Below are 17,989 nucleotides of genomic sequence, written 5' to 3' on the forward strand. Positions count from 1 at the left end.
ATGCCATCCCATCAACAACGCACTGTGAATGAGGTTACGCGATTTACTGAGTACACGCCTATGAATAAACCACAAGATGAAATTTTCCATCTGATAAAAGACCAACCATTCTTTCGGGCACTGGGAACCTATCGGAATGGGCCACCCCAGGAGGGGTCTAATAACAAGTTATGTGAGTATCACAATTCTTTTGGACATTACACAAAATATTGCGGACATCTTAAGCACCAATTGGAGTTATTGGTGCGCCAGGGATATCTCAACCAGTTCATTGACAGAGGAAATGAGGGCCAGAGGCGGAATGATCAGAAAGATCAAAGGGATCAGAGGGATCAGCGAGATCAGAGGGATCAGAGAAATAACCGAGATCAGCGACAAGAGCAGGGAAACAACAGAGATCGTAGGCCTGAGGACAACCGGGATAATCGCAGAGAGGGGGCAGAGAGGCAAGCCCCTCCTCCACCATACAGAAGGGAAGTGCATATGATTTGCGGAGAGAATGGGACGCCCACATCAAATCGGGCTAAGAAACAAGTCGTCAGAGCAGTAAAGTCAGGGTATTACCACAAACAGGTCATGGAAATTACGAGTGCGGCAGAGGAGCCGGCGATCACTTTTGGAGCAGAGGATATACGTACGCTAATGTACCCGCATGATGACGCGCTGGTCATCATGGCGGACATAGCAGGCTGCATGGTTCACCGTATCTTTGTTGACTCGGGGAGTGCCGTGAATATCTTGTACAAGGAATGTCTTCAAAACATGGGTATTGAAGTAAAGATTGAGCCAACGAATGCCCCTTTGTTTGGGTTTGGAGGCGAGATGGTCATGCCGCTGGGTTATGTGGAGTTGCCATTAATCCTTGGTAGTGCAGCCGCTAGCAGCCGAGCAAGGATGGTACGATTTCTAGTTGTAGACTTGCCCAAGCCCGCGTACAATGTCATATTGGGACGGCATGCCTTGACGGCGTTCAGGGCAGTGATCTCCATGTTCCACTTGAAAATGAAATTCCCCATAGAGGGGGGAAAAGTAGGGGAAGTTTGTGGGGATCAAACAGCGTCAAAAGCATGCAACGTCCAAATGCTTACACACTCATCGGGGCAGAAAAGAGAAAGAATGACAGAGGGACCAGATGCAAGGAAAAAGGGAAAGGTGGGCGAGGTGAATGCTTCGGCAGAGGAGCGTCAAGAGTTGGCGGATTTATTGAAAGACAGAGATTGTACAGAAAAAATTGCGTTGATATCCACCGGCGATGTCTGCAACATGATCGAATTGTTCCCTGGAAAAGAAGGGTTTCAGACCAAAATTGGGTCTAACATGAGTGATCAAGTCCGAGACGAGCTCATTGTTTGCTTGCGCAGAAATGCGGATGTGTTCGCATTCAGCACCGCCGATTTGAAGGGAATCGACAGAAAGCTGGCAGAGCACTGCCTTAATGTGGATCCTAAAATCAAGCCAGTAAAACAACGAACAAGGAATTTTGGGGCCGAGAAGGACGCTGCAATAAGGGAGCAGGTTTATGGGCTGTTGGAAGCAGGGCACATCGTGGAGGTGCAATATCCAGAATGGATTTCAAACGCGGTGATGGTACCAAAGAAGACAAATACGTGGAGGATGTGCGTAGATTTCAGAGACCTGAACGCCGCTTGCCCGAAAGATCACTATCCTCTACAATATATTTTCTCGTCCCTGTACAGATCGAGAAGCTGATCCACTGCGGCAGAAGAGGAAGCGGATCCGTCCGGATTAGAGGGCAGAGGAGGCCTCATGCTGTATTCAGAAAATTTTCGGGTGCCTTTGCCAGTGGGATCCCGTAACTTGTTCACGAAGCCTACTAGGGAAGCAGAGAAAGCAGGCATATACATGGGAGCAGAGGGCAATGCGCCAGACCCTACTCCAAAAGCAAAGAAAGGAATAGCCTTCTCCAGCACTGGATACCACCACACCGGCTTCTTTGAGGAATTCTTAGGGATCTTCATCAGCTTATTTATCTCCTCATCTTGGAGATTATCCATCAAGGCTCGCAGATCCAGGGTAGCAAGTTGCGCTGGAGTCGCCCCCGCCATCTCCAACGCCTTGGAGGCGGATTGCTTTATCACGTAAGCAAAGAGGGGCCCGAAGTCCGCCAGATACTCTGGAGTCCGTTTGAAGGCCTCCAAGGTACCCTCCAGCATCACCTCTAGGAAGTGCTGACCTTGAGGAGACAAGAAATACTCCAAGCGCTGATCTCGTGCTCCCAGGACGTAAGCACGGGTTTGGGCCTCCACAAGTGTCTTCCTCCAATCACGCCTGGCTTCCCTATAATCTTTTTCATACCCCGCCTTGAACCTCATAAGGCTCTCATGGCTCTCCCTTGTCACCCTTGTCAGCTCAGAGGCCAGGGACGACTTCTCCACCTCTACTTGGGCCAGCTGGGCTTTCAGCTCAGCAATCTCTGCCTCAGCCCCACTCAGGCGCTCCACTACCCCAGCAACAGCGTCGTCACGTTTGGAAATATCTGCCTGCTCTTTTGCTCTTTCCTTCTCCAACACATCATAATCGTAAATGCGCTGGACAGCTCCCCAGAGCCGAGTTTCCACCTACAGGGAAATAGAAGGGATTAGGTCAGAACAAAGAAATCATCTTCACCAAAGGAATGATTTTCTCCAGAAAAAGGGGCTCCATCAGAACAATCAGAAGGTTAATAATTTAAATTTTTAGGGACACTAGCTGCAAAGTACCTGAAGAGCAGTCTGGGCAAGCAGACTTGCCAAACCCCCTCGTGTCAAGTTCTCCATCTTTTCCTTGTCTTTCGAATGAACACGAGGAGATAAGGCATTGATAAATCCCTGTCCCGACAAGCTTGAAATCGGACCAGGGACAATATCCTCCGATTCATCTTCAGCAGGGACCACAGCCTTGCCCTTGCCTTTTCCCCCAGCAGAAGGAGGGACCTTCGAACCACCAGCAGACTTCTTCGCTGGCTCCTTGGATTTGCCGGCCTTCTTCAGGCCCTCTTGCTTCTCCTTCTCACCTATGGAGATCAGGGAACCCCTCTTCCTTTTCTTCGAAAGCTCAGTAAGGGTGACACCCGGGGCCGAGTCGGGTGAGGGAATTTCGCCAGTAATGTCCACAATCTGGACATCTTCTTCATCGGCACCAGATGCACCACCAGTGCTGGAGCGACCGCGCCTGTGAACAAGGCTACCCGCATCAACCTCCTCTGCATTAAACGAGCGGGAGGTTTCCACATTCTCCTCTGGAACCTCTACCACAGGGGGAATGGTGGTCAGCTCAGTCCCGGTCGGTTGTTCTGAGGGGACTTCTACCACAGGAGCAATGTCAGGCAAATTCTTCCCGCATTGTTTCCTCCAAGACATATCTGCAGATCAGAATTCTACACCGTTAAATCAGGGTAACAAAAACTAATGTATTTTTTAAATTCATATTTTTTACCTATCGATTTCTTGGGATACAGGGGAAATAGGCCGTTATAAGCCAAAGCCGAATTATTCTCGGCAAGATATCTACAGGGAAGGGGCTTGTCGGCGTTCAGGGCATTGAGATGAGTTATAACCCCCATGTCAAATGCGGATGGGGAACCCGGAGAAGCAGGTCTATAGGTGGTACGAGGGTCATGCCATTCCAGCTCCGCAACGCCATGATTGCGCCAGGAGCCGACAAGAGTGCGCACGTAGCAATAATGACTCAAAAAGCCCTTATCAAAAGAATTTAGAGAGGAAAGGAAGGTGGTGGGATACTTCTGGAGGCCAGCAAAACTGTATAAAGGGCTGCCCTGCATACGGAGCGATTGGGTTTGAAAAAATAATTGAGCGGTGTCTCCAACACCGTGAGCTCGGCACAGAATGTGGAAGGCATACAGCCTACGGATAGCAGAGGGGGCGACTTGATAAAAGGGGATACGGTAATGGTTGCAAACCTCAGCTAAAAGAGCAGGGGGAGGAAGCCTTAGGCCAGCATCAATCTGGGCCTTCCAAATAACCACCATTCTAGGATTACGCATTCTCGCAGGGGGGGTTGAAGCCTTAGAAAAAGGTTCAAACTTCAGGTCTATGGGGTTACGACATTTAGCCTTCATTTTTTCCATCTCCATAATGCTAAGACAGGACTCAGGAATAGGCTTGGGAGGTTGGGGTGTCTTTTTGGTTTTCTTTTTTGGTCGGGAAGGACGGGGAACGGTCGGGGAATCAGGAACAGTTGGAGAATCATGAGAGGTAGAAGGGGAAGGAAGATGTTCAAGATTCTGGGGCTGGGAAGAAGAAGATGAGACGTCACGGGGAGAAGGAGGAGGCGACTGCGAGGTTTGAGGAGCGGAAGTGGAGGCCATGGTCAGAATAGTCAAAACCTAGGGTTTCTAACACGCTCAATCAGAGCACCAACAAATTTCAAAACCACTCTACAACCAATCACAAATATCGGGAGAATAGGGTACGCAAATTACCTAGGTCAAGGGAAGACTGACAATGAAAACTGGAGCGGAGGGGTCGCGGAACAATACGCCGGAACAGGAGGGAGGATCGCCGGAAACTGCAGATGAAGAAGTTCGGAAAACTTGGAGAAGAAGAATAGTGAAAAACGAAAGTTCGAATCGACTAAGTAAAAATGTACGCGGGCAACTACTAACATGCGGGATGGACGACACGTGGTATACGGAAATGAATCGACGGCAGAAAATCGTTACGGGGAGGCGAAAAGACGCAAAGGTTAAAAAGTAACCTCGGGGTACGGGAAAAGCACTGTAGACTGGGCGGGCATTTAATGCGGATGACATCATCCACGCAGGCGAATCCTCTGACTAGTTGCACTACTTCAGAGTGAACTAGCCAGATTAAGGGGTGGGAGTAACAAAAATGCCAAAAAAGCAATTAACAAGGTTTATCTTTATCTTCTTACAAGGATAGAATTCTCGTGTCTTCATGATTTGCAGGAACTAGGGAAAACAGCATGGTGCGAGCTTTAACAATACTTCGCTGGTTGAACACGAAGAATGCCCGGTTCAACCAGACCAGAGGGGGGAGTGGTTGATGAGGAGTAATATGTGTAAAGTAGGGAAAGGATGCGAATCAGAGAAGTCATCAGAGTCAGAGAAGTCATCAGAGTCAGAGAAGTCATCAGAGTCAGAGAAGTCGTCAGAGTCAGAGAAGTCATCAGAGTCAGAGAAGTCACCCTTACCAGAGAAGTCACCCTCGCCAGAGAAGGCATCCTCGCTAGAAAAAGCGGGAGAGCCCCCGTGTGAAGATGAAATTACTATCCTATCCTTCGATCACGCAAGGCGCATGTATTGTAGGCAAATTTACCCTTTTGCCCATCTACGTAGTCTATAAATAGGGCCCGCACTCGTGCATCGTAACTACGCTACCTCTTATTTTTGAATACAATAGCTATTTTCTCTCTCGCACCCAGTTTTCCGATCGTTTGTGTTACTCTTTCCGATCATCTCTACTAGGTATAGTTTATGATTTTAGCTTTGTAGTTTAGGTGTTGGTTTCGTGAAACACCAGTATCAAATTGTAAAGCTATCATTACTGACTCTTTAGCTTCACTTGACCCACTTTCCATAAATATTTTGAGTCATCGGCATATGATTCGCACAATATGCAAGTTACTTGTGTGCCACTGTTATATATATAATTAACAACATAATTAGAAGTAAATTGAAAAATCTAAATCATTATTCAACGAAGAATTGAAAAACGAACGTCAATTTCATTTATAATTTCGAAATTTTATTAAAACAATGGTCAATTAATGATTTAATGGACTTGAACTAAATCCAATTTTACGTATGGATTCGGTAGCAAAAATCCCGCGGAATTTCTGTTCATTTGTTGTGATTAATTGCTTGTGGAATATTCCTTGTATGAGTACTTCTTATCATAAAATATATTTAAATTCGTGATAAAATAAAAATTGATAAAACATAAATTATATCCGGTGAGATACAGATGTGTGCACATACGTATAGAAACAAGCAAATTGACGTTAGAAGAGTATTAAACATAAAAATTTGCTTGTTTTATAAAATGTGTTAAGCAAATTAATGCGTCCATATTATTTAATAGTTTTTAGATATTTAATACTCCCTCCGTCCCAACTTTTAGTATCCAACTTTCCATTTTTGGCCGTCCCACATTTTAGTATCCATTTCTATTTTTTGTAAAAGTAAGTGGGGCCCTTACTCCACTTTAAGTATTTTAACTCTTACATAAAATGTGGGACCCTTATTCCACTCACAACACATCAATCACTTTATTAAAACCCATGTCGTTCTCAACTGGATACCAAAAGGTGGGACGAAGGGAGTAATTTTTAGATATAGAAATTAATTAAAAATTTAGAAAAAAAATAAGGTTGATGACACTAGAAATAATTCCTATACTAGAAAATAGATAAAAGCGATAAACGACACCAAATATACGTGGTTCAATCACTAAATGATCTACGTCCATGGAGTTGCTCGAGATTTCACTATCTTTGTGGGTGATTACACTGTACATTGTTCATGAATGAAAGAGAGAGGGTCCTTACATCTAACAATGGAAGTCCTATTTATAAACATCTAAGTGGCCTTGGCCCATTTAATATCTAGGGCCCATATAATTAAGCCTAGATCGTTATGACAGAGCTGAGCCACGGAGAGTAATACAAAGCTGATATAGAGCCGGCTTAGTCAGGACGAGAGCCTTGATTGGTCAGAGCTGGTGTATATCATAGCTGGAAGATGGGGCCGAGCAATGCCAAATCAGCCCTGTCAAGTTCAGAGCTGCACCAAATACCTAAAATAAACATTATTAATAATAATAAGAATAATAGAGATATTCTGGTCATGTTATGCACAATGATGGTACCTATTTTACTCCTCATCAAAGAATGAATGAGAATTGAGGAAAATTAGAATGAAGTGATTATATAATGCCACGTATGATAGAGTTTATATTGCTATAATATATAGATAGATAGATAGATGTGAATAGTACATCTAAATAAGTAATTATATGTTATCATTATTGTAATGCATTATTACGAATCACTCTAAAATTAATAGGATTTTTTTTCAAAATCTGTATAGTGTGTTCTTTTTTGCACTTTTCTATAATTTAATTATTACTAAATTAAATTTAAAAATTATATTCCCTCTATACCATAAGAGTGTATCACTGGAGAATGACACACACTTTAACATCTATCTATTAATATATAAAAGAGATACAGGTTGAAGAGTTCACAATCTTTCTCTCTCCTATGTGGCACTCTCACAATTCTTTATTTTACACTCTTTGAATTCTACAAGTATTATGTATTCTCTTTGCTTCCTACCTTTAATGTTGTAAATAATTATTATTAATTCAAGTAATAATTATATATATAATTGTTTTTCTTTCCTTATATATTTAACCGTTACATAAGCAATATTAATTTGTATTTATACAAGATGCATATAAATTTGAAAAATTCATATCCATTATATATATAATAATGTAATTTTAAATTTTTGCACTATATATTTTTATTTAATATATAATAATAATATCTATCTATTTATCTATTACTATATAAAAGAGATACATGTTGAAGAGTTCACAATCTTTCTCTCTCCTATGTTATTTGAATTTTTATGACACTTTTTCAGTTCATAACCTAAATAAAAGTATATATTGTATGCAATTTTTATATAACTATAGACAAGATGATTCTCAAAATTCACTTTGATCTTTCAAACTCTATACGAGATAATGTTAAAAAGTCAGAGGTGGTCTATCAAGCTTCATACGGGATGTACTCAATTGGCTCCAAACAATATGATGCTCATAAATTATAAGTGGCTTGCCAAACCCCAAATGAGATGATGCTTATAACTAAATTCTGATCCTTTAAGCTTCAAACAAGATAATGTTTAGCATTCATTTGCGGTCTTTCAAGCTCCAAATGAGTGATGATTAGAACTCAACTCCGATCTATCAAACTATTGACGGGATGATGATTACAAGTCAATTATAGTCTTTCAAACTCTAAACGAAATGATGCTCATAAGTCAATTATGGTCTTACGAGTATTTTGGCTCCAAACAATATGATGGTCACAAATTAGATGTGGTTTGTCATGTTCCAAACAAAATGATGTTCATAACGTAATTATGGTTTTTGAAACTTTAAATGAGATCATTCTTAGCACTCAGCTCCAGTCTTTCAAGCTCCAAATCAGTGATGCTTAGAACTCAGCTGTGGTCTATCAAACTATAGACGATATGATGCTCACAAATCAGTTATGGTCTTTCAAGCTCCACACGAGATGATGCTCACAAGTCAGTTATGGACAAGATGATGCTCAAAAGTCTTGTAAGGTTCGGATGAGATGATGTTCATACATAAAATGTGATCTTAAATTTTGTCTATCAATTTATAAAAATTACACTCCTATAAAATTAGTAAATCTTTCCTATACGATTAACAAAAAATACGATGTGTCAATCCTTCATTATATTCTATGTCAAATAAAGCTAAATCTTTTTTCTTATTACTTTTCTAAAATCTCCAACCTCACATCAACTTTTATGAAAATTTCATCAAATAAAAATTTATATAAAAATGCAATCTATTTTAATTTTCAACAAAAAACTAACATATAAGGGTGCGTTTACTTTGATGGATGAATTTATCCATGGAAAAAGATGGATAACAAAAATTTATGTCTTTAAATGTCTCCTTTATTCTCCCACATTTTACACAAAAGATCAGTTCACACAAAAAATGGAGGGATAATATTATCCATCCTTGAAGTGAAAATAAATTTAAAACGTGAGAAAAGAAATGAGATATTTAAAGACATAAATTTTTATTATCCATTCTTTATCATTGATAAATTTATCCATCAAAGTAAACGTATTCTAACAAGCAAAAATGTTTGAACTGTACCAGCAATTTATTTTGGTCAAATAAAATTAAAATTTAAAAATAATTTATATAAAAATTACTCCCTTCGTCCACGAAATGAGTACCCATATTTCCTTTTTGGTCCGTCCACCAAATGAGTACCCATTTCCTTTTTTGGTAAGTGTACCCCACACATCCCACTCACAATAAAAGTGGGTCCCTTATTCCACTTACACACACTTAATCAATTTCTTAAAACCCGTGCCACCCCCAAATGGGTACTCATTTCGTGGACGGAGGGAGTATTTCATATACTACAATAAAAAAATAATATATACTAATAATTATTATAATATAAAGTGGTTTCCCATCGAATTTCGACCGGTTACACACTAGTTTTAAGAAAAGAGTTGGTAAATAATGTGTTGAGTGAAATGAGTTGTTGTGGTTGAATTTATTAATATAAGGTTATGTAGAAATGAATTATCATGGTTAATTAAAAAGAGTAAGTAAAATCGTGTCGTAAAATGAAAGTGATATTTTTTTATGGAACAAACCAAAACAAAAATATGATACTTTTTTATAAGTTAAATATAAAATTTACTTTATTTAAAATGTCATTTAATTTATACCATCATGACCGTGCATGTACTAGTACAAAAGAAAGAAAGAAGAAGAAATTAGAATCTGAAATTTGCTTTTTTGATTACGTGGATCATCAGAAACGCCCTCCGTCCTTTTAAGGTTGTCGAATACATAATGGTAGAAATCTATGTGGAGTGGAGAAGCCAATTTTGAGTTTCTTGTTCTATCTTTCCTAGATTCTTGTCAGTTTAATCAACTCACAAACTCACATCCCACCAAGTTCTAACTAATCACCACCATAAATTTTTTCCATCATTTTAAAAAAAAATTGTAAAAGGAATCTGCACTGCCACAAGAGAGAACAGAGCGTGGTTTTTTTTTTTTTTTACTATTACTGTACTTACCCTAAATTTAAAGCTCACTAATTATTTATTACTATAAATTAGTGATCTTTCTTATTTTTAAGGGTGACTAATAACCTCTTAATAAAAGTAGAAGTTGGTTATTTCCCATATTCTTATTCTGCTCCTCCTATTTTTTATATTATTTTATTTAGGACATTTTAAGGGTTTTACTTAAAAAAAATAAAAAGCGCACTAATTTTATTTGAAAAAATAAATTGTTTTGAATAATAAAGATGACAATACTCATCTTTTAACTAATAGGTTGAGATTTAAGTATTTATAAAATAGTAATGAAGAATTATTATTAATAATTCTTTTGTTAAAAAAATAAAAATAAATCTTGATTAGATTCGAAAATCGATTGAAGTAAAAAAAAAAAAAAAGTGCTAAATAGGCCTCGTTTGAATTCGAAGTTGGGCCAAGAAGTTCTGTAAAAAGAATAATAAGTGTGCAATAAGGGAGGAATTAAATTAGAGAGGTCGGATTTAAACATAAGATTCACTGACGTCTGGGAGCGAGAGCGTATGCAAGTTTAAACAAGGAAGCCGATACCAGTAGGTCTGTGTGCGTGTGTGTGTTTCGAAATCCGAGAATGTCGTTGGGCTAGGGCTTCGATGAGAGTCACTACTCCCCCATTCGCCCTTCAATTTGCTGAATCGCGAACTAGGTATGTTTTTCCCAAATATTTTTTCTTTCCAGTTTTTTGATTTCTTCCATGTCTTTTGACTGAATCCAAAAGGAAATTTCTATGATAATTTAGTTTTCTTTTGTTTTTTCCGTCTCCTTTTTTTTGGATTTTTTACGCCCAATTGTTTATAGTTGAATTGTTTTACTTAAAAGAACTATGTTTTGGAGGGAATTCTTGAACGCAGCTTAATTAAAACCCATTTCGGCTGAGATTTATCTGACTTGCTGAGTACTGAGTTTTAATGTCCTTATTCTTTTTTTCTCTCCCACTTCTGCTCTCATCCATGCATGTAGTTTGATTACATCTGCATCCACTCTTTAATTCGTCATTTAGGACACTATCTGGTAATTCAATCAATATTCTCGGTTCTTCATTCGATATCGTTATGCACGAGGTTGTTTTGTTAATTGATTGAATAACACATTCTGTAATTTTACTGCTGCTCGAGTTTGCTACCGTTTTATATTGAGGTCCGTTGTTGTGTAAGTTCCTTTCTTGAACTAGGCATTCGATGTCCATAAATTCTGTTGATGACTGAACATGTGGATCCTCTGGATGGTGTACTAGGATTCAACTGGAGACCCACAGTAATTGGTGGAGTACTTAATTATTTGAGGCGTTTTTCATGCGCAGTAAGTCCGAGATGTTTCTCCCAGAATATTTTGCATGTCAGTATCTCTGTTTATCGCGTCCTGAGGTGTTGACCGTATGAATTGCAGATTAGCTCAGCTTTTGGCGGCTCGTCTCAGTTGATAATTGCACCCAATAATCATTCTTTTGTTGCGATGGCTTCAGCCAATCAGCCCGATCCTATAGATATCAGTTCTTCAGACAGTGAGGATTCAGATTTATGGGAAATACTAGACAATTATAGAGATGAATCTCCAGTTAGGGATACCGCCATTTCTATCAATGATGGGATCCCTCCATCTCAGGCATCCTCATCTCGTCCTAAGTCCACAGGTAGCGCGTAATTTATTGGTCATTAGTCTCTTTGCTGTGATCCAACTGGTGTTGCTCATTATATAGCCTCCAATTGCAGGTCACAATGTTTTTTCTCGTGAAGATCCTTCATCTTCTAAGAGGCAAAATGTTCAGTATGAGTCTCTAGTGGGGGACATCATCTCTTCTAGCAGTTTCAGGAAACTTCCACTTACTTGGGCGCCTAATTCAACAGGTAGCACCTAAATTATTTGTCATAAGTCACTTATTGCAATCCAAGTGGCATTGTAGTCAGGTATCCTACAATTGCAGGTAACAATGGTCCTTCTCTTAAAGATCCTTCTTCTTCTAAGAGGCGAACGGTTCCTGATGAAATCCAATCAAGACCACAAAAGCGTTTGAGTATTGCAGAGACCGCTGGATCTTCAACATCAAGGATAAATAATAATAATCATCCTATGAAGAGAGTCCTTCCCGGTTTTCAGTCTTCTACCTCTAACCCACGATTCCACAATCTAATAGAAAATGTGGGTGCTAGTGAAATTCGTGAAACATATGGAAATTCAGCATGGTCAAATCCTTCTAATGGAAGTAGAGTATTACCCCAGACAATTATGGCTGGAAAACATTCTTCAACCACCCCATTGGTTGGTTTAAATGATTCTTTCTATCAAACTGGGGCAGGTGAAGAGAGGCCTGCTGGACCTGATGAGAGATTAGTTTATCAAGCAGCTGTGCAGGTACTATTTGTGTATTTTATTGGTTTTTGTCTTCATTTGTGACCGTTTCAGTTATGAAATCAATTATGAAATGAGTGCTTGTTCATAGATTGTGGTTAGTCTGGGCCTTTGAGTTTGTGATTTTGCATTTGTTCAGACAAGTGAAGCAGTAGTATTTACTCCATGGTCTTCGGCAGCCTGTGGTTTTCAGTTTCCTTTTACTGTCCTTTCTTCTTTTATATTCTTGAGGGATTTCCTTACTTCTGTAATTTACTTGTACTATCAGAAGTCATAGAAACTTATTTTGAGTATTGACTATTGTATCTTCTATAAATATTTTTTCTGATGTTCCTTAAAAAAAATCTAGTCTGAACTGGAGTCATGCAACTGTGCTTGGGTATATGGGTATAGTCATGGAAAAAAATACATGAATAACATGCAAGTACATCATTTGGTTTACAACATTAATTATCTGTTCCTGGTCATTAATGGTACAAACTTTCCATAACCAAAACTCCCTTACCTTACCTTGAGCAGCAGAGTCAAGTTTATTCCTTTAGCAAGGGATAAAGGGGGATTTGATTTTAATCTAAAGTATGTAGAACAAAGAATTATTGGGGAAGCTATCAATTGAAACAGAAACCTAAAGGTAATTGTCAATACCTTGTTCCAAGCATCAATAGTACTCCTCAACACTTAGTGTGTGTCCTTTCTATATTAGGGCTCAGGGAACTTCCAATTCAAGTTCAACTCTGTTGAATTGCTATTAAGCTAAAGCTTTATGAGTATATTAAACAGATCATTGTTTAATTTGAAACTTTTTACTCTCATTTTTTCAATTACCTTGCTGTATTATTTCAATGTTGTTTCTTTTTTGTGTATTGGATTTCATATGTTTTAATGCAGGGTCTTCAACAACATAAAAGAGAAGTTAATTTGCCTGATGGACTCTTATCAGTTTCTCTTCTTAGGCACCAGGTCCCTCTCTGCTTATTTATGACACTTCTCTAATTGCATTGGGTATATGTGGTTTTAAGCTTTAACCTTGTCACTTTTCAGAAAATTGCTTTGGCATGGATGCTTCGTCAGGAATCATCTGGTTTATGCATAGGGGGAATCTTGGCTGATGACCAGGTCAGCATGTTAGTCATTAAAATTTATCATATTTTCCTGTGTTTATTTTAATTTAAAAATTCCTCATTTTTGGATCGTTCTTTCCTTCAATCTACATTATAATTTTTCACACCCTAGGGCCTGGGCAAGACTATTTCAACAACTGCACTCATCCTAATGCAAAAGATGTTGGAGGCCAAATCTAAAGCTAAGGAGTCATCTACTCTCAAAACTGAAGCCTTTAACTTGGATGATGATGATAGAGTTAGTGGTTGTGTTGCTCTTGATGGTGCAAACCAGATTGAAGTATCTGATGGTTTAGCAATACTTCCACAAGCGAGTAATTCAATAATCCGCAAAAGTAGGCCAAAAGCAGGGACATTGATTGTTTGTCCAGCCAGCGTGGTCCGACAATGGGATCGGGAGCTAGATGAGAAAGTCACAAAAGAAGCTAAACTTCGTGTTCTAGTATATCATGGAGGCAATAGGACCAAGAATCCTGATGCATTGGCAAAATATGATGTTGTTTTAACAACATATGCTATTGTATCAAATGAACTTCCAAAACAACCTATGGCTGAAGGGGATGATGATGAACTAAAGGATGGAGACCGATATGGAGTATCTTCTGCATTTGCCATGGAGAAGAAGCGAAAAAAGCCATCAGTTAATAAGAAGTTCAAGAAGGGTAAAAAGGGTGTTGATGTGAATGCTTTGGATAGAAATTGTGGTACATTAGCAAAGGTTACATGGTCTAGGGTTGTTTTGGATGAATCTCAAACGATAAAAAATCACAGAACTCAAGTAGCTAGAGCCTGCTGTAGCCTTAGAGCAAAACGAAGATGGTGCCTATCTGGAACTCCAATACAGAATTCTATAGATGAGTTATTCAGCTACTTCAGATTTTTGAGATATGATCCATATAATGACTACAAAACCTTTGGTTCTTCGATCAAGGGTCCTATAGCTAGAGACTCAGTTAAAGGTTACCAGAAGCTTCAACTTGTCTTAAAGAATATCATGTTGCGCCGGACGAAAGGTGATTCTGTGCACTATTCAACCATTCGTTCAGTTCCATCTTTTGTGTTGTGGAACTCATGAGATTCTATATTTTCCTACAACTTCATTTTTATATTTCCTGATCGACTTGTTTACCTCAATAATATTTGATTTAGATTCATGTTTCTCACTGTGATAGGTGACAAAATTGATGATAAGCCTATAATCAACCTACCTCCCAAAAAGGTACACTTAACAAGGGTGGAATTTTCCTTGGAAGAACGGGCTTTTTATGAGAAACTTGAGTTTGACTCACGCAAGCAATTCAAGGTCTGTCAACTCATTCTATCTCCCCAATATATATATCACCTTACCATCTATAGTTTGCCAATGTGCATACGACTGTTGCAACTGGTGATGCTGACTCAGTCCTGAAGATGTGGTCAAAATGTGCTGTACTGTGTCCTCTTTAGAAGTGGTACTTCATGTCTTAATTAATTGTCAAGTTTTCTTTTACCACTATATTTTTATATAGTTTCCAAGACTGTATAGTCTATGGTGTCTTTCACGTGAAAGAAGTCAGTTGCGAGCACCTTGAAATACCTGTATATAATGAAAACCTGCTTGCAATTGCTGAGGATGATATATTTTTAAGCTACTCTAGTTGAAAAGCTTACTTCTTAGTTTGATGTCTGGTTATTGTTTGCATAAATGATATGATGTTGTAGCTATTGCTACCTCTCAATGAGGATATTACTTCCTTGTGCTAGTTTAGAACTATTGAGTGTCTACCTTGTGAATTGAACAGCCACCAACAACATACACCTATATATCGGCTTCGGATGTTTAAGCTAGGACAAGGCTAAATTAAAATAGGGAAAACTTCATGCAACATTCTGCTAGCATGCTTGATGCAGATTTCAAGCACTGAATTTACTAATAGAAGAAAATTTCCATTTTATTGATTGTGGATCTGGTTCTTGCTTTTGATCCGTAGAGAAATGCTCCGTTGTAGTGAAAAAGAAATTATGTCCTCGTAACTTGAAATGTGGAAAACATGTCAAACACATTCATTATTGAGATTGCAACATGTACAAAATCTGTGGTTTTGTTTTTTGCAGGCTTATGCTGCTGCTGGTACTGTCAGTCAGAATTATGCAAATATCCTATTGATGCTTTTGCGTCTGCGCCAAGCTTGTGATCACCCATTACTTGTCAAAGGGCTCAGCTCAGATCCTGTTGGAAAGGATTCCTCTGAGATGGCCAAGATGCTTCCCAGAGAGCTGCTAGTTAATTTATTGAAACAATTGGAAACTTCACTGGCCATATGTCTTGTATGCCGAGTACGCTCTTTTCCATACTACTTTTGATTGCTGCTTAATTTGATCTCTTGGCCATATGTCAGTTTTTGATTTTGTTTGTTTTGGGAGGAAGCACTCTTTTTTTATGGTTTGCTGAGAATCCGTTGTCAAATGAACATGACATGAGGATGTCTAATTTCAAATTGCAATCCAAGTCAAGATTATTAAAAGAAGTCAAGGTTTGATTAAGCATGAGAGTCTTCAAGTTTTGCTGCTTGCTAAAATAGCCTAGCAAAATTAATTATTGCAATTAATGTGTTTTATAGCTCAAGGTTGCAGACTTGATTGTCCAGAAGAACAAGAAAGTAGTATGAGTTATCTTCATAGGAGATCCTCTTTTCCTTATTCAACACGAATACTTCCAGTTATTGGCTTAATTAACGCAAACAGCAAGAATTAATGTGGAGAATTTGTCCTTGAAAGGGAAGGGACTGGAAAATTATACTTCTTGTTTAGGATTAAAACCCGCATCTGATAGTTAAATATTTTTGCATGGTGCTGTCAGTTACAAGAATCTGATGTATAATTTTATGTGCTACAGGATCCTCCTGAAAATGCAGTGGTCACAATGTGTGGACACGTTTTCTGTTTTCAATGTGTTTCAGATCATTTAACTGGCGAAGACAATACATGTCCTGCCCATCAATGTAAAGAACAACTTGGTGCCGATGTTGTATTTTCAAGAGCTACCTTAAGGAGATGCCTGTGTGTTGATGTGGATGATGATAGCCCTGTCCCATACGAACTGCGTGATGAATCTGCAGTTCTACAGAGAAACTACGTATCATCAAAGATAAAGTCCGCTCTTGAAATTCTGAAGTCGTGTACATCAAAAAGTCGGAGTTCAGAGTCCCATGATTTGGGCATGTTCGATGCGTCATCATCAGCTGGTCGTGAGTTTGAGCCAGCCAGTATAGCACCTGAAAAGGCTATTATTTTTTCACAATGGACTAGCATGCTAGACTTAGTTGAGATGTCACTGAAGAATAACCATATCAGTTATCGGAGGCTTGATGGTACTATGTCAATAGTTGCACGAGACAAGGCTGTTAAAGATTTCAACTCTGATCCTGAGGTGGGGATCCCCATATTGTTTATGGTTAACACTAGTTGGCTAGTTTTTTTTTTTTTTTTCTGGAATCCTCTAGTCTCGTTTCTTGTAGTAGTTGGTGTTTTTTATTATTATTTGCTGCTGTTCAACTTTTTTCCTTCGTATGTATGGTTTCTGCAGGTGGATGTCATGTTAATGTCTCTAAAAGCTGGGAATCTAGGGCTTAACATGGTTGCTGCGTGCCGTGTAATCCTTTTGGATCTTTGGTGGAATCCGACAACAGAGGATCAGGCTGTTGATAGAGCTCACAGAATAGGTCAGACACGTACGGTTACTGTATCACGTTTAACAGTCAAGGATACAGTTGAGGATCGCATCTTGAGTCTTCAGGTACTTGCTGTTGTTTATTTTTTGGATATAAATTTAGAGTTGGGTTGTAACTGTTATTGATGTGATTTCAGGAGGACAAGAGAAAAATGGTGTCATCGGCATTTGGGGAAGATCAAAGTGGCAGCCACGGCACTCGCCTCTCAGCGGAAGACCTGAGATTTTTGTTTATGGGAACAGGGCGTTGAACAACTTGTTTTGCTTTTTTGTTGCCTGCAATGCAATGGGCAATTTTTGTATCTATATTGCACCCAAATGCTTGCTTGTACATATTCAAGTGGGAAATGTATATGCTGCAAACAGTTGTAGGGCTGATGGATGATTCTTGACTTAAAACTAGGATATACTTCTAATTTAAACATCATCTTCTTGTCTATGTACATTATTGTGGTTATGTACAAGTGTAGTGATGGTCAGCGAGGATTGATGGTCGGGAAGGTCTGTTCCAGTTCCGGGCAGGAGATCCATACTAGTTGTTCTGTCGCCGTATAGAGACGAAGTCGGAGGCTGCTGAGGATGAGGTGGAGATATTTGGGGTGAGCATGGATATTATATCCAGCATGGTAGGTCTCTTCAGGGTATGGAACATCATCCCTGATTGACATGCTGTGTTCACCTAATTCATCACCACAATACACTAATGGTGGTTACTTAGTGTCTCTTTCAATGCAACTCACAATGTTCCTTCCATTCCTGTCACCAGCTCCAGGAATACAATGCCACTCATGTCACTCACCAAATATATAAATCTTTGACATAGGTGGAGATGTGAGCAGAGGTGCCGAAATCAGTCCATTTGTCGTCGCGGTGGATGATGTGGGCAGATCAGCTTCCCTATGCAGGTAAAGAATGCCTGTCTTGCAATGCATG

At 39.2% G+C, this 17,989-nt stretch overlaps 1 protein-coding gene across 5 annotated transcripts; it reads left to right on the forward strand.

The window, feature by feature from the left end:
- Positions 1-10,284: 10,284 nt before the first annotated feature.
- LOC131019791 (helicase-like transcription factor CHR28) lies at positions 10,285-17,495 on the forward strand. Of its 5 annotated transcripts, none has more exons than XM_057948363.1 (13): positions 10,285-10,526; positions 11,052-11,179; positions 11,267-11,510; positions 11,590-11,724; positions 11,802-12,229; positions 13,115-13,186; positions 13,268-13,342; positions 13,460-14,360; positions 14,520-14,650; positions 15,442-15,663; positions 16,223-16,756; positions 16,913-17,122; positions 17,194-17,495. In XM_057948363.1, exons 2-13 carry the CDS (start codon positions 11,078-11,080, stop codon positions 17,305-17,307), a joined length of 3,168 nt encoding a protein of 1,055 aa, XP_057804346.1. In that variant the 5' UTR covers positions 10,285-10,526; positions 11,052-11,077; the 3' UTR covers positions 17,308-17,495. The 5 variants fall into 5 exon arrangements, with proteins under 5 accessions (XP_057804346.1, XP_057804347.1, XP_057804349.1 ...); XM_057948364.1 differs by having other exon boundaries at positions 10,293-10,526; positions 11,035-11,179; XM_057948366.1 differs by having other exon boundaries at positions 10,293-10,526; positions 11,035-11,179; positions 11,826-12,229.
- The last annotated feature ends 494 nt before the right edge of the window (positions 17,496-17,989 follow it).

This window comes from Salvia miltiorrhiza, chromosome 4 (assembly GCF_028751815.1).
Source record: "Salvia miltiorrhiza cultivar Shanhuang (shh) chromosome 4, IMPLAD_Smil_shh, whole genome shotgun sequence".
Classification (NCBI taxonomy): Eukaryota; Viridiplantae; Streptophyta; class Magnoliopsida; order Lamiales; family Lamiaceae; genus Salvia; species Salvia miltiorrhiza.

Excerpts from the sequence above, each read along its gene's own strand:
- LOC131019791 (XM_057948363.1), top strand. The coding sequence starts at position 11,078 with ATGACTGAACATGTGGATCCTCTGGATGGTGTACTAGGATTCAACTGG. Across the intron at positions 11,180-11,266 it reads TGAGGCGTTTTTCATGCGCA|ATTAGCTCAGCTTTTGGCGG; the intron begins GTAAGTCCGAGA and ends TATGAATTGCAG. Across the intron at positions 16,757-16,912 it reads ATTTCAACTCTGATCCTGAG|GTGGATGTCATGTTAATGTC; the intron begins GTGGGGATCCCC and ends TGGTTTCTGCAG.